At 37.8% G+C, this 24,593-nt stretch overlaps 1 protein-coding gene across 2 annotated transcripts in view; it reads right to left on the bottom strand.

Moving 5' to 3' along the window:
- HECW2 (HECT, C2 and WW domain containing E3 ubiquitin protein ligase 2) overlaps positions 1-24,593 on the bottom strand; it is a 449,194-nt gene that overhangs the window by 2,533 nt on the left and 422,068 nt on the right. For both annotated transcript variants that reach the window (XM_069070166.1, XM_069070167.1), the window contains 7 exons: positions 20,909-21,061; positions 18,335-18,433; positions 16,335-16,464; positions 15,178-15,324; positions 12,636-12,750; positions 9,122-9,207; positions 8,204-8,316 (listed from right to left, as the gene is read on the bottom strand). In XM_069070166.1, coding sequence (XP_068926267.1) covers positions 8,204-8,316; positions 9,122-9,207; positions 12,636-12,750; positions 15,178-15,324; positions 16,335-16,464; positions 18,335-18,433; positions 20,909-21,061 — 843 coding nt within the window. The remainder of the gene's footprint in view (positions 1-8,203; positions 8,317-9,121; positions 9,208-12,635; positions 12,751-15,177; positions 15,325-16,334; positions 16,465-18,334; positions 18,434-20,908; positions 21,062-24,593) is intronic.

Here is a 24,593-nt window from a genome sequence, read left to right as displayed (position 1 = left end):
ATACTTTGTAGTGTTTTTTTTTTTAACATAATACAGCTGACTTCTGAATTATATGCTACATGACTATTTTTTGTATCTTATCTTTTACCACAACCTAAAAACTGATCTTCTGGTTAAGTTTTTGACTTTTTGTTTTCCTTGCCTTAACTGTTCTTTCTGAAAGAGATATCCAGGAAAAGTTTAAAATCCATCTTGATCCACAGTAAAGATTTTTTAATTATAATTTTGCCTCAGTTTTGATTCTCCTAATTCAATAATTACTTCTTAATTTTCATCAGGAAGGAAAAAGTTTTCTTGTCTGAATATGCAGATCTTTTAAAATCATAGCATCTCAGGGGTATGAGGTGTCATAAAGACCATTCTATCCAAATGTCTTGTTTTAATGATTAGGAAAATGAAGGCATAAATTGTTATTTTTTTCTCCCTTTCCTGACATGTTGCCTTATTTCCAGATGTTCTAGTTCATTGCATAGTTGGGCAGTATTTTGAAAGGGTGGTATTCCATTTTTATGACCAGTGAATTGCGTTTCCGTATATTTTAATCTTACTAGGTGAGTCCATTATTATTTCACATTTACACATATATTTCATATTTACAAAGTGAGTCCTTTTGTAAAACACAGAATTATTGTTAAAATGAACAATCATCCTCAATTAATCTTCTCTGCTTAAATCAGGATACCTTTTGTCACACTATATATAACACTTTAAATCAACTCTCTTCCCAGAATCTTAACATTCAATTATTTTCTACTTCACTGGAGATCACATATGTAGCAATTAAGCTATAGAAGAATTAATAGAATACCCATATAAATGAGAGAAACAAAAGGTTGTGAAAGTAAATTCACAAAGAATTAATTGTAGCTGTTATACTTATGGTAGGAAGTTTCAGATTTCCTTCTCAGAAACACTTGGAAAAATAATTCAATTTTCTAATAGAGTGAATTCTCAAGGCAGCAAATGTGCTAAAGAAAAAAAAATTGTGGCAGGATGATGAGGGTAGTGAATGTGATATAATAGGACCACTTTTTTAATGTGAGCAGTTGGGGGCAAAGAACCTTTCCATTGTTTGTGGAGATTTCTGGGAAGAAGGAATGGATTCTAAGCAGTTTTCCATGCTTTACCACATCCAACAAGGAAGCATATGGTGTCTATCTTTGTCTCTCTCTACAACAGATTTATCCATCTTCCTTTGATGGGTAGGTATAGTCTTAGACATAGACAGGGAATGGTCTATACTCATGACTTCAGGCTTTAAAGATGCCTTATCAATCAAAGGATACCAAGGTGCTGCTTAGTAGAGTGGCAGCAATGTTGTCCTTGGAACCAGAAGACCTGAGTTGAAGTCCAAGTCCTGCTTACTAGCTGTGTATTCTTTGGCAAATCAGGATAACATTCGGAATCTCAATTTCCTTCTCTGTAAAATGACGGGATTGGATTAAATGACTTCTCAGGTCCCTTTCAAATCTAATATTTTGTAATTTGGGGATCTTTCTAGTCTGATCTTGTTTCAAAATAACTCTTGTTAAGTCATTAGCAGCCTAAAATGTAGCTGCAGTTACTAAATTATAATAGAAGATTACCATGACCACCTGAATTAGACCTTGGTCACTATATTATTGAAATCATTTGTGTCACACAGTGCCTTTCTTCTAAATAGCTTTAACAGCAACTTTGGAAAATATATTTTAAGTAGGGGGAAAACGTAGCATAGAAGGGAAAAATGTACAAAGAGATCAAATGATTTTCCCAAGATCTTAGGCTGAGTCAGTGGCCTAGCCAAGAACAGATCCTATTCTTCCAGACTCTCAGGGGAAGTCCAACAGTTGCTAGTTGAAAGTTGCTAGATGAATGCCCATTTCTACTATCCTTTTACTCTCAGATTCTACTTTTAAGGGTGTAATGTTAGGCTACATCACCCTTACTAGACTGTAAACTACTTGGAGGAAGAGGTGCTTGTCTTTTATAGATTTGTATTTCTTCATAGGATCTATCGTGTGTAGGCTCTTAAGTGTTTATGGAATGAATGAATTGATGGTTTGGAGTGGCCCTGGGGAAAATGGTCCAGTGAGTCATCACTAGACCAGCTTCACATGAGGATAACAGGGGGATTTCTGGAGTCAATCTGGATTGAGAATGGTCACTGGAATTTAGTTTGATTTGAGACATTACCTGGAGTGGAATTGGACTTTTAATTCAGCCTTAAACTAGGACTTCTGAAATAGGGACAATTTAGGACCAGCTCTATTAGGTCCATGGTGGTCTCAAACCTTTTTCAACTCTCCCCATAAGGTTGTCCCGGGCTAGACCAACTCTCTCAGATGTCTATGTTGGACATAGAATAATGCTGAAGTAGGAGGAGAACGAACAGCCGTTGGAGTGATTACTTTCTCCCACTTCTCTTTCCACGCTCCCAAGCCAAGTATTCCATGGGTTTTCCTGTAATCCCAGGTGAAAATGCTCTGGAACTTTCCCTAGTGTGCGGCTAGGACAGTGAATGCTTACGCAGGGATGGAAGCTCAAGCCTGCACTATGACCAGTGTTAGCAGCTAAAAGCAAGTGTTTCTTCGAGGGTCTCTTGTTGATAGATAACATAGCACTTATGCTCATTGAGGTAGGAAATAGAATGGTATGTGAAGCCACTCAGTCAACTTAGCCCACTGAACAGCATCAGTCCTTCTTTCCAGCAATTGTTTCACTGCTTCCATGGAATGAGCCTGAGACACATGGGCTAATTACAGGAAAAGCAATGATGACTTTGAAAACAATTTTACCAGTTTCAAACAATTATGAAAAATTCCAGTTTGGTCAATGTTAAAACAGGAACATTTTGCACATTCACATATATTTTGTGCTAATGTTTCAAAATGCCTCATAAACAAGAGAGTATTGCTAATGAGGAAATTGAGGAACAAAGTGGTCAAACTACTTGCCCAATATTTACCATCAATTCACTGTATGAGCCAGGAAAAGAAAAGAAAAAAACAACAAAACAACATAATGCTTGAGGCTTTTCACTCTCCAGTTCTTTGTCCTAGAGAAAACGCTTCCAAAAAAATAAGAGGAGGACCTTAGGACTTTGTTGATATTGGCAACAGCAACCCATGGTCTTTGGTTTCAGTAAAAGGATATTTTTTAAAACTAATACAGTAGTGCCAGACATTGCTACCCATGTAAGTATCAGAAATTGAAAAGAATACACATTGTGTTCACCTAATCAGCCAGAAAAATGAGGGAGGTGGAATCAGGAAGGGAAGGTGATGTGGGTCTATCCTTTTGACACCATTTTGGTAGTCCATTTTAATATTTTTGTTGTTATGTGAACATCAATTAATCAACAAGCATCATTATATCTCAGGCACTGTCAGTCAAGTGCTTAATGAAGAACGCTTGACAGCCAGAAACTTCCTTAATTTTTTTTTTGGAGGAGGGAAGGCAAGACAATTGGGTTCAATGACTTACCCAAGGTCACATAGCTAGTAAGTGTTAAGTGTCTGAGGCTGGATTTGAACTCAGGTCCTCCTAACTCGAGTGCCAGTGCTCTGTTCACTGTACCACCTACCTGCCCCAGAAACTTCCTTCTTGTCCTTAGACAGAAGAGGAAAATAATAATTTCAATGAACCAAAAATATATTATTGATATACCTCTCTGCTCTAGAGCTATTCTTGGAAACAAAATCTTCTTTGCCCTAATCTTTTGTCTTATTTCCTTGTACCGTAATTCTGAAAATGCTATTTCTTAATTTTGGTTCCAGCTTTTATTTTTCTGTGGCTTTTAACATTTAAAGCTAAAGTTTACTTGCCCCATCTATCCCCATTGCAGAATGCTTTGTCAAGTCTTTGGGAACTTAAATACTTCAGCACTGCTGGAGAGAGATGGGATCCTTTTTTCAGGAATTCAGTGCATCTGAGCTCACATGTTTCTGTATGTGAGTGCAGATCTGAGCGAATACAGTTAAATAGTATCTGTAGAAATAGAGAGATACAATTAAAAGTATCTGGTTAAGTCCTAACAGTGACCTGGAATGAATATAAGCTTAAAAAACTTTTTTTAAGGCCAGGATTTTAAAAATAATTTATTGCTTATTCCTTTTTTTCCATGTAACACATTTTCTAAAAATGAGGTTCCCCCTTGTACTATGTAGTTTAGATTTGCCCTGGAGAAATCTAAGAAATATCAGATGAATTAAAAGTGGTTCTATTAGCAGAGAAAAAGGAAGAGAAGGGAGCAGTTTATAGCAAAGTTGTCATGTAGGCCATTTGTTTTTCTCACCTCTTTTTCTACCTTCTGTAGCACTAAACATTTATAAGTGCTTCCTCTCACCCACTCTCACTGATGATGATGATGGCATTCATACCATCATCAAGAAATGACAGCAACTAGGTGTCATAGTGGGTAGAGTACCAGTTCTGGAGTCAGGAAGATCTGAGTTCAAATCTAGCTACAGAATCTTACTAGCTATACAAACTTGGACAAGTCACATATAAAATGGGGACACACTGGAGAAGGAAATGGCAAATCACCCTGGTATCTCTGTCAAGAAAGCCTCATGGAGTCCATAGGGTCTCATAGAGTTGAACCTGACTCAACAACAACATAATGAATTAAGGTTTGAAAAGTGCTCTACATACATGATCGTATTTGTTTTTTCACAGGACAGAACGATGAAAACACCAATGGTAATATTACCCAACTCATGCCTGTTGGTTTCTAAAACTGAGAACAGAATACTGGTTTATTATTACCTGTGATTAAACTCTAAAAGGTTATTTTCACATTAAAAAATGAACTTTCCTCCATTTTAAATTAAATGCCTTGAGAAAAAAGATGGTCTACTTTCAAAGTCTCATTTATTAATTAAGTCTCATTGCAATTAGCAGATCCTCAGCTTATCTTTTATATCCTTCTCTAGACTCATCGTCCAATTAAAAAATTAGGATCTTTTTTCTTTTGGGGGGGGGTTGGGAAGTCTAACCTAAATAATACATTTTCCCCAATGTAGCTCTCAAATCCCTTTATCCCATCAGATCACATGGCTAAATATCCATAGATGAATATAGAAACCTTCCCCTATGTGGTGAAAATGGATTAACTTTGACTTGTTTTTGTCTGGCAGGGGACACCTAGTCTCCCCCAATCCTGCACCCTCATGCTAGAAGCCTGGGTATTGGAATGCCCAGAAAGCAATTGCTGCAAGTGAATAAGCTGTGTGTGAAAACTGGGTGGTAAGAAATATTCTACAAAAATTCCAAAATACAGAACTAACCAGCAACCACAAAGCAGAGGAAGTACAAGCAGTATAAGTTCTTGTTGACGTGTTCAGCATATAAGACTCCATAGAGACACCCATCTGTCTGCAGAATTGTTTTTCATTTGGTCTCAAATTACTTGTTCTCCACAAAAGGAAAAAAAGGCAGCAATGCCCACAATTTTTAATGGTTTCAGAGCCATGCATCTTGCTATCCAACTATCCTATTTGGGTGATTTGTTTAACAAACTGGTAGAGGAAAATAGGTCTAAGTAGAATGAAGAATGAATGACAACTACATTTGATTGCTAGAGAAAAGTATAAAGAATGCAGATTACTGTGTCCAAAAGATACTGGGATTCCCCTCTTCCATTATGCCTGTCCACCACAGAGATGAAGTATGATATGGGGCCAAGCAAAAAACCACTTCCATCACCCCACATCAATCTAGCATGTTGCAATTATACATCCATCACACAATACTACCATTTTGGAGGGAGAGGGCAGAATAAGAAGGAACCCATTTGGAACAATATCCAGTGAAGTACCTGGGCATAGAGTAAGTAATCTCCACAAAATACACCAATTAGATGTTAGACAGTGGCTCACTAAGAAGAAAAAGATAATGGATAATGGAAGTGAAGACCCTTCTCTAAGATCTGAGAGATTTTAATTCCTCACTGACAAAATCAGGTGCCTAATGGTGCTCTGAGAAGTGGTCTAGCTTACTTTCTTTGTTGATGTATGTTAGAAATGTGATCTGGCAAATTCTAAGAAAATCTTATAACTAGACCACAGAGTTATGTTTAGACTAAATGCAACATCTCAAATTTCAATTAGAGAGACCTGGGAGCCAGTTTTGTCCAAGAAACAAATAGAAAACCTCATAACAGTAATGATGCCTGAGCAGACAACAACATCCTGTACTAGTGGAGGTTAAAGTAGGCTCCAAATCTCACATTCAGTAGAGTATCTACTTACTCTTCAGGTTTAGACTACTAAGGGGAAAGTCCAGATTAAAAGGTAAAGCTTACAACGGTCAAGTTTAATTATATTAGCTAACGAAAAGCCCTTTCTATGATCATGTAAATATCAATTCATTTGAATTATGCTGAAATTATGAAGGGAAGAGATTTACTGTGTGTCTTATTCTACATCTCTCTGTGTGATCTGACCAGTGAAGAACAACTCAGGCCTTAGCTTACAAATACAGGAAAGAGATGTTGTAATTACCCATCTGTTCCTGTGCAATTGTTCCACTATTTACAAATAAGTCAGCACAGAATCACCTGTTCCTTGAGTATGGAGAACATATTGACCCAACCAGGTCCCTAATACACTTCTACCCACCTATCAGTGCCCATCTGTTATCTAAGATGAATGGCAGGCTATCAGCTTTCATGAATATTCACATAGGTTTTCCAAGTTCAGCGAATAATATGGTGACTGAACAAATGCAATTGATGTCAGCAGCTTAGTGTCAAATCATATTTCAGGGCTTAGAATGCCCACAATTAAGTAGAAAGAAGGTAACACAATGACCCCACCCTGTGTCCTGTAAAAGGCTAATCCCTAAAAGTTCTAAGAGGGGAGAAAAAAAAACAGATCCTCAGGCTTTAGAGAGACATTCTAAATCTGACACAAACAAGTAATTCTCCAAGTATGACATAATTGCCATGTGGAAAAACAATAAAGTAAAATCATGCTTCAAGTAATAAAAGTTACCATCCCCCAAAGCTGATTCAAGATACACCAGTCACCTTCCCAACTGAGGATCTGATGATAACATGCAGGGTTCTGAGGTTGCAGGATGTGGTACCTTAGTTTCACAATTCAGGGCAAGGTTGCTAAGGAAGTAACATGCTGATGTAGATAGGATGAAAATAGGCTTTCACACTGTTCACTGTAACACACTAACATTTATTCAAGCCATGAGGGATTTAAAGAAGGCCTTGGAAACCCACTTGATGCCACTGACTTTTGATTATGTCTTGTGGTAAAATGCCTTAGACAAGTCACTAAATTTCTTTATCTATGAATTGGAGGAAGAAAGAAATATTATTCTAGCTAAATAAATAAAATAACCTTGAAGCTACTTCTCTAATTGAGAGGAAGTACAGTCTAATCCCTAAAGGTCTAGACCCAGGTTTGGAAAGAACTGGATTTGATTCTTGACTGAAATGCTTACTAGGTGTGTGATCTTGGCTCAGTCACTTAGCTTTGTAGAGTCCCAGTTTCTATGTCCATAAAATTGAGATAATAATACTTATAAAACCAACTTAGTTTTGTTGTGCTGAAAGTGGTCTTCAAACCTGCCCCCTCAATCTTTCTTTTCAGGCTTACACACATTTTTTCTCCTCAAGACTTAAAAAAAATTGTTCACAGATAATAGCTCTCACTTAAAAGTGAATTAATATTTATATATATGTATATCAGTAAAATAAATATTTTTCTCATCATGAAGAAACTGTGAGTTTATTATAAATGAAGATTCAATTCAGGAAGAATTAGAACTTCTATAAATAATTATTGGCACTACAGAGACTGGGATCATCCTAAGAAACCATATGTACGATTGCAAAAGGTATCTTCATATCAACATCCTGACACACTGACAAACACAAAATCTGTACTTAGGAATTATTTTGCATTTTCTATCTTAAAATGCAGGTACAAGTATCAATGAGAAAGCATTCTTTTAAGAACCCTTAGCTAGAGATGTAATTCAATTCAATTCAATTCAATTCAGTAAACATTCATTAAGCACCAGTGCTAAGGGCTCAGGATAGAAAGACAACATTGAACTGAAGACTTTTCCCAAAATCCCATTTTTTTTAATGAGAAGACAACTAACCAGTTTAGGTTAAGAGGTAACTTCAATTTTCTTTTTAAAATATTACTGTAAAAGTGAAGAGGATTTGTTTAATTTTCTTTTGGTTTGCTTTGTTTACCTGGGAAGGGCAGTGATTTTCCCCCATTTCTCCACACAGAATCTCCTTGGCCCATTACTCCCTCGAAGAGAAGCAAAGCCTTCATAGGGTATACTGGATGTGCCTGTGACAAACTGCCAATGAAAGTAAAACAGGATAAGAAAATGAAATATGGTTTAGTACAAAGGAAAGAAGAATGATCAGTTCTGTTTAAAGTTATTGAGCAAGAGCAGCATGCTGTTTCCTGCTGGCATCATTCTTAGGCTCTAATTATTATATCGAATGGGATTTTGGCACAGAATGATCACAGCACAGAAATTCTAACATCCAGCCAGAGAAGAATGAAAGATTTGTACTACTAAAAGAGGAGACAAAATGAAATAAAGGCATATTGGATAATAAAATGGCCTAATGTTCACTCCAACTTCCTAGGAGGTGGGACCACCTGCCAGAGCTGTTGTAGCCTCTTACCCTGCTTTGGGAGGAAGGGGAAATGACTGGCCTTGATCCGACCACTTTGGAAAATTAGCAGTCAGTGGATCCTATACATCTTGAGAAAGATGAAAAGTCAATTAAAACCAGCATTTACTGAGGAAGAGGGAAGTGTGGCTTAGTGGATAGAGAGGTGACCTTGAAATCAGGAAAACTTGGTTTTATGTCCTGCTTCTGCCATATGTTGGTTGTGTGACCCTGGGCAAAGTCATTTTACTTCTCAGTGCCCTAGGCAACTCCCTAAGGTGACAAGTTGCAGAGAAGGTGCTGACGCATTAGTAGAGAACATTTTCTCTTCTGGAGAGTTTCCTATATTAATTAAACCACAGATCTGGTCCCTGGACCATTTAGGGACATATTTATGTGCCTGATGGTTTTAAGACTTCAACAATAATGTCAACAATACTGTATTGAAAAAAATAAGAGCCCAATGGGCATCCATCTCACCTGCAACAACCTTAGTCGTTGTTCATTGTTGAATCTTTCTACAGCAGCCCAGAACCACCGGATTACAATATGATTGTCATGATATCCTATCAAAGCAAGAACAAGAATCTATGTTATTTTAATTCTAATTTAAACTATGAAGAAACATGGTGTTTTGTTTTTTTAAACAACACTACACAAACCTTCTCAGTTTCTTCAAAAGCAGGACAACAATTCCCAACTCAAACTAGGTAGGCAGTGTGATACCATAAAAAGAATAATGGACTCAGGATTAGAAGACATGGTTTCAAATCTTGACCCTGCCAGTAGTTTAGCCACATGACCTTGAGTAAACCACAAACTCTTTAGACATTTACTTACTCATCTATTCTACAGGTTCATCTTACCTGGCTACAAGACAGATCTTCTGAAAATCCCTTCAGAGAAAAGGGGTGAGCGAGGTTGTCCTCCTACCCACTATTATTTTTTTTTTAAAGCAATCGGGGTTAAGTAACTTGCTCAAGGTTACACGGCCAGTTATTTCTGGGTGTGGTGCTAAGTATCGGAGCCCAGATTTGATCCCCAGGTCATCCCGACACTGGGGCCGATGCTCTTACTCGATGAGCCACCTGGCCACCCCTCCTACCCACTATTATTACCTGCATTTATGATCAGATCTCTATCTGGGAAAATTCTTCCTCTACTACCATCTGACTGAGTCAGGAAATGAAGAAGGTGGCCCTCACCTGTTCCCTATACTAGTGCACCTATTTTGGTTCATAAACTTTATAGCGTCCTTGGAAAAAGTTGCTTATCTGCCCTTCTAGAGTGAAAGTATTTATAAATGCACACAGTAACATCAATCTGAACCAGCTTTTACCTCCAAACACATCATTGTAATATAATGGGGCATATGACTTGGATGATTTTTAGTGCAGAGAAAAGCAAATTGGGGGAGAGTTCTAGTTAATAAATACACCTTAGTTAACTGAGTTAATTTTAACAATGGAATACCATGTAGCGATTAGATGAGGAAACTAGAAAGTAGTCCATAGGATCACAGATTTAGAGCTGGAAGGGACACTGGAGGTCATCTGGCTCAAGCCCTTCATTTTACAGATAAGGAAATTGACATCCAGAGAAGTCAAATGACTTTGCCCAAGGTAACTTGGACAGAGGAAGAATTTAAATACTGGTCCTATGACTTCAAATCCAAAGCCCTTTCCACTCTTTCACATAATCTCTTCTAGTTGCTAGTGTTAAGGCTTAGAGAAGAAGGAATAAAAGTAGAAATTTGAAACTGCTTCTGGGGAGTGAGAAAAGATCTTAGACTAAGACTGGTATGATGAGATGAAAGAGCCAAGGATGGTTAAGGAGGTAAAAGGACTGATGGAAGCTAAGCTAAACCTCAAAAGATATCTTGGGGTTTATAGGCTACATTTCTTTCTTAAGGACCACACCTTAAACTCAAATCTCTCTGGCTCTCATTCATTGGTCAACAACAGGTCTCAGGCCAAGCCCCACTTGGTCACTGTTTGGGTCCAGATTGGTTCAGAGTGAATATAAATAGTATTTTTTTTCTGTTTTGGCCAGAAACCCAGAGGGTCTTCCCCTCCCAGACTGATAATTTTTTTTCCTTCTGACTAGGTAAAGACGCAATTCTCTGCTTCATTTCTTACCTAGCCTTAATCACTGAAAGTCTGTTGCCTCAGTCAGATAGAGACCTGTTAAAGATTTTAGTTTATAAAAGGCCAAGGTCCCAAGTGAAGCTGGTGACTTTGCGCAGCCCTCCCTCAAGTTAAATTCAATTCACTTGTGTGTCATGGCATCACCTCCATGATGTCACGGTCCTCTTCAAGAACAAACAATGACTTCTGAAGATACCCACTTCTTACCTCAAATCATAGAAGACTAAAGATTTATAGCTAAGGGGATTAAAATGATTTTAACTTTTAAATGAGCTGTCCCAAAGTGGAATAGGCTGTCTCTAGAGGTGATCAGATTCCCCCACATAGTGGTCTTCAAGGGGAGGCTGGAGGACTGCTAGTTATGTTATCAATGGATTCGTTTCTGGCATTCTATGGATGGTACTAGATGGCTTTTTAGTTTCCTTCAGACTTAAATTCTGTGATTCTGTGATTGAGAGGCAGCTAATATTTAGGGTCATCTCTTAAGACAAAACACTTTAGTAAGTACTTTACATTGGCCCTATTTTTTTTTTGTTAACTAATTCCCATGTAAATCATTTTCTTCCTTTGAACTTTTAGAGTTTTCTTGCTATGTAAGAGTTGTGGCAAGGATTTTAGCTTTCCTAAGATTGTATTTAATGCTCACCTAAAGTCAAGCTTCATAACTTTTTACTTTGCTTTTTTTTTAAAACCATGTCTACCTCATTGCAAATGAAGTTCTAAGGCATTTGTATGAATTATTTGACCGAAGATTTGAGTAGACTGTTAAGACACACCAATTTCCAAATTATCTATCTGTAGATAGATAATCTATCTAAATTATCTATTTGGAACATCTTCATAGATATTCCAAAATATCTATCTATTTATCTGTTAGTCTATCAACTGTCTATTTATCTATCCATCATCATCCATCCATCTATCTATCTCTCTGTCTATCTATCTATCTGTCTGTCTGCCTGCCTGCTACATATTAAATAAGTGGAAACTTTGCATCGTGGCAGGGTGGTGCTGGTAAATGTTTAACAATTGGATTTCTGAAAAAAAAATTTTCTCATGACACACTTTTAAGTTTAATCTGCATTAGCATTTTCCCCCATCACTTTCTTAAGTCTAGACAATAACAACAACACACACAATAAAGCAAGCACTGATTTGTACCATTTGCTGACTTCCAAGATATAAATGCTCACACTGAAAATTTAACAACTGGCTCTTGGAAGTATGTATAAGCTGCTTCTAGCACATCCCTTTGTAGTGGATAAAGACCTGGCCTTAGAATCAGAAGGATCTGGGTTCAAGTTCTGACTCTGACACAATTCACTTCACTTCTCAGTGTTCCCAGACTCTGGGATTGAATTGGGTAGAAGGTGATTCCATACAGGGAGTTCCCCTTCACAGATGAGATTACAGGTGGACAGCAAGAAAAAAAAAGTGCTAGATAACACAGCTTTGAGTCAAGGAGTAAGTGGCTCAGTGAATCTAGACCTCTTGGTCTGGAAGCCCAAAGGGCGTTGCTCTTAAAGTTCTATAGGAGTGGAGGAAGGGATGGGCTGGAGGCAGTTGGCTAGTGATCCCCTGCTTCAAAGCAATTACTTAGTGTTCACATAATCACTAACAATTAATTGTGATGACATGCTTGAGTGGTATGTAAATGGCATTTCCCTTGTTTGCCTGATGAGGAAACTAGGGAAAGATGGGAATGTGACTTGCTCAAGGTCTCATAAAGGATGCTTCAGATCTTTGAGGAGAAACCAGATGTTTTTCTCGGCACAGAATTCAGACCAAAGTGCCAACCCATACCCCTTCTACTTCAAGTTAAAGGCTTCAAACTCAGCCAGTTTCACCTCCTCTATATTCTGTGTTGTTTCTCCAGTCACTTAGGTCTATTTCAGCAGTTCCAGCAATGACCAGTTCCAGTTCCCTTGCATCAAAAACAGACACCAGCCTAGCATCCACCACCTGTGAAAAGAAGAGAATTCAAGGGAGTGAGTCAAGGAAACCCCTTCTGTGAACGACTTGTCAGAGAAAAATAGCATTGGGAGGAGGAATTTACTAAGTGGTGCTGAATATACCTTTTTATGATAAATCAATCAACAAATGTTTATCATTTATTTATATACATTTGTAGATTAATTTATATGCAAGTTTTGTATGTAAATATAAGATATTATAAGATATAATTTTAATTGCAACACTGGTGTCTACAACAACCACAACATAAGAATAACATTTATACAGCACTTACTATGTGCCAGTGACTATACTAAGCACTTTACAAATATTATCTCATTTGATTCTCACAATAATCCTGGGAGATGGGTACAATTATTATCCCTGTTTTACATATAAGGAAATTGAGGCAAACAGAGGCTAGGTGACTTGCTCAAGGTCATACAGCTAGTACGTGTCTGAGGATGGATTTGAACTCAGGTCTTCATAATTCCAGGTCTAGTACTGTATCCACTGCTTCACTTAGCAACCCTGAGGTGTCAATATGTCATAGGATCATCATTCTAGAATTGGAAGGGACCTTGGACGTCATCACACCCTCATTTTAGAGATGAGGAAACTGAGACCCAGCGAAACTAAATGACTTGCCAAAAGTCACACATTTGTAAGTGGTAGAGCCAGGATTCAAACTCAAGTTTCATGACTCAAAGTTTATTTTTTCCTCCACTGTACCATATTGCCTTTATTAAAATGTCAAGAGAGCACAGAGCACTCTCTAGCACATTGGTTCCCCACCATCACCACCACCACCACTACCATCACCATTGTGAAGAACTGATGGGAGGACATGGATTAGAGTCACACAGGGTGGGAAGCATGGATGGGTTGCTATCTCAGACCGATTGTCCTGTATGTAGACATCGCAAATTTAACTGCTCTAAAAACAGAACTCATCTTTCCTCCCACACTCTCCACTCTTCTGATCTTCCCCATTATTGTTGAAGGAACCACCATCTTCCCAGTCACCTAGTCTCATAACCTAGGTGTCATTCCCAACTACCCTTTCACATTATCTACATATCCAATCAGTTTCCAAATCTTGCCATTTTTACTTTTAAAACTTCTTTCTGATCAATGCATCTTTTTTTTTTTCTACTCACTAAGCCAACATCTCATACTTAAACTACTTCAATAGCCTTCTGGTTGGTCTCCCTGCCTCAAGTTTCTCCCCACTCCACTCCATCCTCCATTCGACTTCAAGTGTAGTTCTAACTATGTTACTCTCCTTCTCCCCCCTTCAGTCAACTCCAGTGGCTCCCTAGTACCTCTGATATAAAATTCTTCACAATCTGGCCTCTATCCTTCGAGTCCTCTTTAATCTACTTTATTTGAGTCCTATTTAATCTATATTCTATATCCAGCCATGCTAGTTTTCTTTCTGATCTTGACACATAACATAGCATCTCCCAACTATTCCTTCTTTACTGATTGTCCCCCATGCCTAGACTCATAATCTCTGGCTCCTGACTTCCTTGGCTAGGGAGACTCAGCTCAAATCCCTCCTTCTTCAACAAGCCTTTCTCAGTACCTCTTCTCATGTACTGCTACTGATTTCTCTCTGAGACTATTCCTCATTTTCACTGTCTATGTCTTGTGTCTACAGGGTTGTTTGCATGAGATCTTCCCCATTACAATGTGAGCTGTTGGGGGGTAAGGACTATGTTTTTATTTTTCTTTGTACCACTAGTGTTTAATGCAGTGCCTGGTACAAAGTAAGTACTTAATACATATTTATTGACTGATTGACTGTTTTGTTGTAGGGGATACTCAAATTTATGAGACCACATGTCCTTAGGAGTATTTAGGATTTTTAGTTAAATCAAAGTACTTCCTCTCAGCATCAGAATTTTCCATACTACATCAAAATAACGATTGGTCCAATCTGCTTCTCTGTTCTGGAAAGGATCTTAGAGGCTTCTAATGAAAAAGCCTCATGGAACATATAACTAGCTTGTTCTGACCATCATGTGTGATCATTTCACACCCTCAAGCATGAGATTTGATTACCCATATCTTAGTATGCATGACTTAAAATGATATTATTGGTCATTAAATCATCAAATCCTATTTAAATTCTAGTCAAAACATTTAACTCAAAGACCACTTAAACCAGAGAATTCCATGAATTCACCAATCCACCCACCCCACCCCATTTTCTCAGAAAAATTACTATATAAGCAAAGAATATTCCCTGTAAATTAATTTGAATAATGAATGTTTTCTGTAAAAAAGAATACTTCATGCAGGTAGAGATAATATGTGACATCTGTAGACACAAAAGATGGATTTTGATATCTGTGGATAGCCATATCTGGATTTTGACATCTGTAGAAACCAAAATTCAAAGCATGCACTATAAAGGCCCAATTTCTTTACCTCATAAAAACCCCGTACTAAACTCTCTGTTTGTTGAACAACACCCCGCTCAATCCTCCATTTCACCATTCTCTCGATGTATTCTTTCTTGTTCTTCTCTGTGACTGGGATGTTGGCACCCCCTGGCTTTAATTCTCGTTCAGTGATCTTGGAACAAATATATATATATATTTATATTAATATTTTTAATGGAGTCAAAGTTTAGTCACAAAAGAGACTGTTACCAAGAGCATGAAAACACTTGACCATACTCTGTATAACTGCACATATCTCTGTGGTATACGAATTGTGTCTTCTATGCCTTGTCATCAAATGCTATGCACACAGTGAGCACTTAGTAAATCCCATATGACTGATTACCTGATGTCAAGGAGTTTCAGAGTATGAGTACTTATTTCTAATTCTCATAATTTAGGCTGAATTTCTTTGAAACTCTGGCTGTTTGCCATCTGAATGACTGATTAGGACTTTTCGTAAATCCCAATATGGCTGAGTATTTACTCAGTTTTGGTATCTAATGCCTACATGAAGATTTAACTTTGACAGTAGAGGATTTAAATTCAGATGAGGACCAACGTTTAAAAGATAGTATGAATTCTTAAAAAATAACAAAAAGCTAACAGCAAAGTATATTAATGAAAGGAATCACTGACGCGCCTCCCACACTTGTGCTGGGAGAACAATGTAGACCAACGTCACTGATTCTATTTTGCACCTCTGTATCAAAATATTGATTCTATTAATTTTACAACTGCATTTTTCTGTCTGAATAATAGCTGTGTACAAATATGTATTTAGTATGTGGGTTCCATGAAAACGAGGGCTTTAAAAGTATATTAGAGACATAAAAAGTAGCTCATAGTGGATATTGTACTTTTGAAAGCAAAGAATAAGAAGAATTCCACAACAACATATGTGATACACTGTCATTTAGCTCCTTTCTCTCTGTGATGGCATTGTAGTTACTAGAGACAGACTCTGCAATGAGGAAGTACCCCTACAGAGTAAATGGACACACTTACCCAATTTAGGAATTTTCATACTAAACCAAGAATAGCCGTGCCTGATGTTAGTCCACTGACATAGTTGATCACCTAGCAATAAATTCTAACAAAGCAAATAAAGAACCTGACTATGCTGCTTTAGCACACACATACCTGTCCAAAAACTTCTTCATTTACAGTAAAGGTGAGGTCTAGGATATCATGTATGTCATTGTCTTTCATCCACTGAAGGCTCTGGTGGAACTCCTCATCAAGGTATTCTAGGTCACTCAAATCACACAGACTAAGGTATCAAAGAGAAAGATGAAGATTTTAAAAACGTTATTAGTAGACACTGACAGACATTGGGAAAAAGATGAACTGAGCAACAGTGGCTCCTAGATTTCTGTTATTTAGAGTCTAAAACCGAGCTAGTGAAAAAAAAATAAAGAAACTTTGTAAAGGTTATAGAGCTTAGAGATAGTCAGGATTGCAGACATCATGCATTTCAATGCCCTTATGTTCTGGATGAAGAAATTGAGGCTCAGAGGGGTTCAGTGAAGTACTCTGTCCCAGAGATACTTAAAAGCAAAGTCCCAACTAAAATTCAGGTCCCCTAATGTCCAGTCCAGGGCTACTGCCACTATGCCACAGAGCCTGACAGCACTGATCTCTAGTTTTATGGAGAGACTAAGAGCTGGACCATACACAGCTAGAGGGCAATGAGTTTGGAATGCGGAAAATAGACCAATAGCAGCAAACCATTAGGGCAGATAGGAAGCTAGAATAAAAATCAATCAATTAATCAAATAGCATTTATTAAGTGTCCACAATGTGCTAGGCAGGCCCTGGAGACATTGAAAAAAAGACAAAAATGAAAGCCCCCACCTTCAAGCAGTTTACATCCCACGAGGTGAAGGATCTAGGGCAACATATGCAGTTTCAGGGGAGAGAGAGGTACCAGCAATTACAGAGATCAGGAAAGACCTCATGTAGGAAGTGAAGCCTGGGCCAAACCCTGAAGGAAACCAGAGACTCTAAGTGGTAGAAGAAGTGAGTGGCCTTCAGACACCAACATGGGAGATTGAGGGCCACTTTGGCTGCTGTGAAGGATGTTTGAGGGGAATAATAAGCAAGCAATTCTTCATACTGTTTCTGGAAATGTCAGCCTATTTTCACAAAAGAAGCTGGAAGGAAAGGAAAATATACTATGTCTTCAATTCAACAATCAATTATCTTTCACATTTTCCTATTGGGTATTGAAACATGTTTCCAGTGGTCCCTTCTTTTTTTGTTCATTGGAAATTCTCTTTCTGAGGGTCAGGGATTCACTTTAAAGAAGATAGAGAAGAAGCTTGTTGGTGCAGGGATAAAACTGATGGTCAAAAGTGGAGAGGAGTATGGGTAGTAGTAGTCTTTCTGCTAAGATCTCCTCACTTTGTTTCTACTTGTCCCACAGACAGAACAAAATACTGCCTACCCGTGCTTGGCCTTGCAATGTACTGCTTATTATAGGCCAGAACCAGCTGTTTGTTCCAATGAAAGATTGCTAGCTGCAGTCTTTCATTTTTATAATAGTACTGAAAATTCCCATGGAAGTTTTATTTGTACCTCCCTCCATAAATCTAGATTTTCCTTTCACAAAGGGATGGCTTTGAACAAACAGGGTATCCCGAAGACAGAAAGGGCCATGGAAGATGAGAAGCAAGCCAAGAGTAATTTAAAGTTTGCATCAATGTGAAATATAAAATCCATCTCAAAGGGAAGAAGACTCTGTGAGTCATAAAGACTAACCCACAACTATTCTATTAATAATCTGAATTAATGCCATAAGCATTCCAAAGCTGCATTTGAAGTACAATTGTTCTGAAGAAACATGTGTTACCAAGTATGAGAAAGATAAAATGGTTCAGAAGATAGTGAAACTAAGATTTTGTGGGCAGTCCAGAAATAAAGGAGGAGAAAAAGAGAATATGGCTGGACAAATAAACAAAACTTCAAAACTTATTGAGTTTCAGAAAGTTTGTAAAGCTATAAAAACAACATCACAAGGAAGATTGTTAGCAGATAGGGAAACACTGACTTTGACAACAGAAATTTTCCATTTCAATGAAAGGGAAATACTGTATTTTTTCCATGCTGATTGAAAGAAGAATAAAAATAATTTTACTCACATTCTGAGAAGGGCCTTATAAAATGGTCGTGTGAAGAAAGCATCTAACAAATACTGGTGTATCAGTGCGAGGCCAAGGATCCGACCACTAAACCTGAACCTGGACAAGAAAAATAGGAAACAGATCACATGACCTGGGTTATTGAATTATAACATGGTTCTACAGGGTCACAAGGAGTTCCTATACATCCTACACTAACTAGGCCTAAGTTAGGCTAAAAATTTACATCTTAAAACTTCAAGTCAAATTTGTTTAACTTAGTTATCTTTATTATTTGAGTAGCGAGGTGGTTCAGTGGATGGAGTGCTAGGCTTGGAGTCAGGAGGACCTGAATTCATATTCAGCCTCAGACACTTGCTGTGTGATCCTGGATGAGTCACTTGCCTCTGTTCGCCTCGCTTTCCTCATCTGTAAAATGGGGATAATAATAGCACCTACTTCTCAGGGTTATTGTGAGGACCAAATGAGATAATGATTTTAAAATACTTAAGAACAGTGTTTGGCTCACAGCAAGTGCTATATAAATGCATCCTATTACTAATAGCCCCAAAGATTTTATAGTATAAATAATGTTCTACATTCACCAACTGTTTTGTCAATATGAGTTGCTCATTGGCATTTGTGAGAAATCCCCGAGGGTTACCACTTCAGGTATTAACCAATATATATACTGGTAGCTGATGGTAGGGAAAGTAGTACTGATTTTGCTTCCACTTTGTTTGAATTGATACTAGTGGTATTTCCCTTGTATCTACCTAGCACCAACTAATTTTCTGTTACTCTGGTATACAACTAATCTCTTACTTTGCAGAACTTCCCCTTTTTTCTCTCTCCTTCCTCCACAATTATGGTGGAGATTATCTTCTCAACCTTCTGGGCAATGAAAATCTCAGCATCTGGAAGTTTTTGGGGTTTCCCACAGACAATGCTCTATCTTCTAAACATCTCAAGGCACAATTCATTCTGATTCATTTTGGAAACTTTCTTGAAAATAACTGATATTATCCACCTAGATGATTGAAATGTCTACCCCTACATTTCTCCTTATTTCGAGAGTAATGATGCTTCTAGTGGTTGAATTTGACGGCTTCTGCAAGTCAGTGTCTTGAACAGCAGCAGATATGAGACATATTAAGAGCTACAGTTTGTCCCTTTTTGTTTCTTCCACCAAGGTTGGATTCCTCCCACCAAATGTCAGTTAGATACCAGTGATTGCCCTGCAAATGGGAGCTAAAATGAAGTTAAGGTGAAAGTTGGACATCATAACCTCTAAGCCATAATTTAGATTTTTCCTCAAGATATTGGCAAAAAAAGAAGAGCATGAATGATTTCTCAGCATATGACTAAACCATGTTTTACTCACTTGTACCCAGTATAAAACAAACAGGCACTCTCAAAAACGGGTGCTTCACAAATTTGAATGTCCATGAGCAAAGGGATTTGGAAAAAATAACTTAACTTGAAATTAAATAATTTAAATTAAAAAATAATCTTAACTTGAAATGATCATAAAAAGATCTCATCTTTTTTTTTTTAAGATTTTATGAAAAATAAATAGCCCCACTTTAGAAACTGTGGATTTACAAATGAGCAATAATATGATGACCCATTCCTACTGATATTCTTTTCCATCATTAATGCCTTTTTTGCTGGTGCCCTCTTACCAACCCTGGACCCTCCTCTCTGTGCCTAGAGTGCTCTTTCCGCCTGTATCTTTCTTAGATGAATAATTCCTCATGTTTCTGCTTTATCCTTACTTTGTCTGGCCATTAGTAAGTAAGCTACATGAGGGCAGGGACTATCTTTTTTTTTTCTTTTGGTATCCCCAGGGCTTAACATAGTGTCTGACACAGTAGGCACTTAATAACTATGTATTAATTATTGACAACCACAGCTGCAGATGCTGGACCAGCTCTAATCCCTAGAATGCCAGATACTTCCCCAAATATTGTCCTAAAGATTCTGCCCAGGGCAAATTTCCTAATATACTCCTTCCTGCCCTTCTCAAGATTTTAGAATCACAAAAGAACTCAACATTAGCATTTGTACTTTTTTTTTTAAACTTGACCTGTAATTTCATGAGTGTGGTGAACTTCTGGTGAGCAATTTTCCCTGCCAATGCCGACCAGCACCTACTATGCAACATACAGTCTTAGGGAATTACCAGGAAGAACAGAGGTAGTAAATAAATGACTTGTCCAGGGTCACAGAGTCAGTAGGTGTCAGAAAAAGGCCTTGAAGCTAGGTCTTCTTGACTCCCAGGCTAACTCTATCTTCCAAGCCATGCTTGTCATAATTTATAATTTAGTTTGTCAGAGATAATGTGTTCTGTCTTCCAAGTCACCTACTTAAAAATCAACTTATGAAAAAATAATAACTCAATATGTTGGAGACTGTCTTTGTAATTCAAAGCAACCTTAAAGAATCAAATGAGATTTCTAAGCAAAACTGTGGTTTTAGTCAAGAATTAAAGTGGTTATCTATATTTGGAAAAAAATCAGAGCACATATATAAACTAGTGCTAGAGAAAAATAATTAGAGGAAAGCACAATTCCCCAAACCCCACCATCTTACCATTCGTGGTGATTGTCTACAAAAGCAGACATGGGACTTATTTGTACTGTGTATGTATCATTAGCTGAATATTCAAATAAGCCATAATACGGATTAAAGAGTTCTCTGGATACCAGGAAGAAAAACTCTCTAGAGGGTCCACTGTAATCCAGCCTATAAAAACAAACAAAAAATTAGTGTTTTTCTTTTCCACCCAATGCTATATGTAGCAAGTATATTTTACACAGTTCATAATCACCAAGAGACATCTATTACTCATCTACTAAGTGACAAAAACCAAGTTAAGTCACTTTATCAGGAACTACAGAAGATTCATGAAACAGCTACACTTCAAATGCTGGACTTGAAACAATGGTAGAGACCGATGTAAAAAATGTAGAAAACATAAGAAAATGTTAGACACACAAGAGAAACTACACACTGGTGATTTCATTAACATTATATGTAGAAGCTCTTTAATAATAAAATATATTATTCAAGAAGATGGTATTGCTGGAAAATGGCACTGGCCAGGTGGGGAATGAGCATTAAAGACAATAAATAGCCTTGATGCTACCCTGGTACTCTCAAGAAATGAAGAGAATTAGAAAAGGATTTCCAAACTCACATTAAGGAAATTATGGATTCATTAGGCTATGTGAAGAATTGAAGTTAATAAAGTACATGATATAGAATTGTGAGAAACGGGGGAAGAGAATGAGCTCATGGAAGTTGTATAGAAAAAGGTGAGGGGGAAATTTTCAGTCTCTCTCCAATTACTCAGGAAGGGCATCCTGGAATACCTATGATTCTAGGACCATAGACTCAGAACTGGAAAGGACCTTGGAGATGACTTAGTCCAAACTCCTCATTTTATTATATGAGAAAACTGAGGCTAAGGAGGGATTGATTTGCCCAAGGGCATAGAGATAGTAAGAGTGACAGAATCAAAATTTAAATCTAGGTCTCCCAATTCCAAGACCAGTGTTATTTCTACTACATCGTGCTAGATTTCAGAAACTTCCCACCCACTATGGAATAAAGTACTTCCTTCCCCACACTCTCACTGCCTTCTTGACTGAAGGAAGAGAGATGGGGTTTGACAAATGGGAATTTCAGAGGCAAAGAATACCTGAGAGGATGAAGAAAGCAGAACTGGAATGTTTGGATTCAAGAGATTAAGGTTTAAAGTAAATTGGAGGAGACAAGATTAGAGATAGCCTGGGGATTAGAAAGAGACAGGGAAGATGAGAAAGTCCTAGGCTGTTGCCTAATAAGTGTTTTTGAAGTGGAGGATGAAGAACTTGAACCTGAACTTAGAACATCTACAAGTCACAGTGGATTAGGAGATGATTTGGGTAGGCTTAGGGTGACACTGCATCCCTCAAAGGGATAAGCGAAGAGATCATAATGGTCTGAATGAAACAACCAGAGTTTGCTGTGGCTGAAAGTGTAGGGCTGGGAGAGAAACATGAGGATTGAGGTATATTAAAGTCATTCAAGAAGTAAGCTATGGCACCACTTAAAAAAGGAGTCAGAGGCCTCATTTAGGAATTTGCTGTGGCACAACCAGGAAAGGGGAAGGCTCAGGGTAGGAAGAGGAGCAGAAGAATGCCATTCACTTCATTCATTTTATTTAATATAAATCTCCATCTCTTGGGTTACATTACTTCAAGAAAGTGAAACAGAATTCAGAAAATCATCAGATACAGAGAAGAAAAAAAGCACAATCATACGTACTCATATATCTAATGTATTTTCTTGATTAAGTCTCTGTGTGTGGTGTTGCTTTGGAAGCTATACAAAGTTGAGTTCAACAGACATGGTCCCTGCTTTCCAGGATCTTGAGATAACACAGAGAGGACAAAGAGAGCTGAACATGAAGCAAATGAATAGATTCTACAAAAATTCATGCAGTGTTGTCTTTGCACAACAGGAGGGTAACATGTAAAGTGAAACCATTTATTTCCTCCTTGAAATTCAACTGTCAATTAGAAGCTCATTGCTCTTGACTTTATTCTGGTAGCATCTTTACTTCCTGAAGAAGTTTTTGTTGCTTTCTGGTGAAAAACATGAACATCATTTGCATTTTTAATAGGAATCTTACAGAGTATTATGCAGAGTAAGTAGGTAGGTGCTCAAAAAAAGGTTGGCTGAACAAATCAGCGAAGGCATGAGTGGGACTGCAATTTGCCTTGAGGAACTATACAAGCTCAACGGTGTTTATGCTACTCACCACTGCCCCAAGAAAAAGAAAACAAACAATATTTTGCAGAAATCTCATAACTGGAATATGCCTTAAAAGTCTAGTACTTTGTAACATTCCAATAAACTCTTTAAAATGATGAAAGCTGTCGTTCTTAGACAGAGACTGGCCTCTCTGTTTTGCTTCTTTACTGAGTTCAGAGCATAAATAAGATTAATACTCTCAGATGGGGCAAAAGAAAAAGGAACCGATTTTTTTTTCCCCCAGAGAGAACCAACCTAACCATCAACAACAGTTCAACCAAGACGAAACATTCTTCTTCATGGGGCAAGTTTTCATCTCCCCATTCTTTAATTCTGAAATTAGTCACAGATGCACACTGAGGTCAACACTTAGTTTGTAAGCAAGTTGTGCTTAGTTGTGTTTTACATCCTAAATCTACCCAAAACTTGAGAGCTGTTTAAAGAGCAAGATGCCGCCTCCAGCATATTTAACCGAAGAAAACATGTCAGAGCAGCACTCCGTCCAGGCTATTTCTATCATTTCTCAACAGCATCTTTTATACAAAGAGTTAACATGACTCATATCAGATGGATCATTTGTTACATTCCTGTTTTGCCAGTCGGGTTGGTTCCACGGCTAAAGCCTTGGCACAGAAATTCAGAAGCTCGTTACAGCAGGCATGTAGCCACACAACAGCTGCAACAAAGAGCATTTCAGTATCCAAATGCAGATGTCCTATGGTAGCAGTGTGGTTTAAGTTCTGGGAAGTGTTATGCAGGCATTTGCTTAACATCATTGTAGTACTATGCTGTTTGACATACCACACAAGCTGTGGGGGCTCTGGTATGAGATGATGCGTTTTTTTTTTTTTCCGATTAAGAATCACTGAAAATGGAACATCCATGTGACAAATACAAAGGAAATGATGTAACAACAATAAAAAAAAACCCCAACCCTGAAAATCATTTCCTGGATGTTGGCTTTAAGATGGAAAGATAGTTCTTCAGCTGTCCTGTATGTCAGTTTGGAGACATACTGCTGTTGATTTCACCCTGTCACAGTTATAAAAGCAAGCTGTTAATTATTGAATAATCTAAGAAGGTTACTGTGGCATCATATTAGCAAGCTTCCTTGCTAAAAAGGGTCTAGACCCAATTAGACCAAATCAGAGCTGAGAACACGGAAACATTTATCTTTCCTCATCAGGATTTGAATTATTTAGGTATCTGGTGGGTAGATACTTTGGCCAAAGTAAATGTAGAAGAAAACAATATGTCTGCCTATCATTCCCTGGTTTAAAACTAATAGTACTAATAGTACTAAAGGGGATTACAGTGAGATTTCACAGCCTTTTGCTTAGGAGGGGTTCTGTAGGACAATGGAACAAGGGCAGACCCCTCAGTCTGAAGAGATAGGTTTGAATCTTGCTGCTGATTCTCTCTCTCTCTCTCTCTCTCTCTCTCTCTCTCTCTCTCTCTCTCTCTCTCTCTCTCTCTC

The sequence above is a fragment of the Petaurus breviceps genome, unplaced genomic scaffold (assembly GCF_028583685.1).
Source record: "Petaurus breviceps papuanus isolate PSGF00001 unplaced genomic scaffold, PetGlider_PUasm1.0 90804, whole genome shotgun sequence".
Taxonomy (NCBI): Eukaryota; Metazoa; Chordata; class Mammalia; order Diprotodontia; family Petauridae; genus Petaurus; species Petaurus breviceps.
The sequence above is the reverse complement of the archived record's forward strand: the minus strand, read 5'-3'. Positions and strand labels throughout refer to the sequence as shown.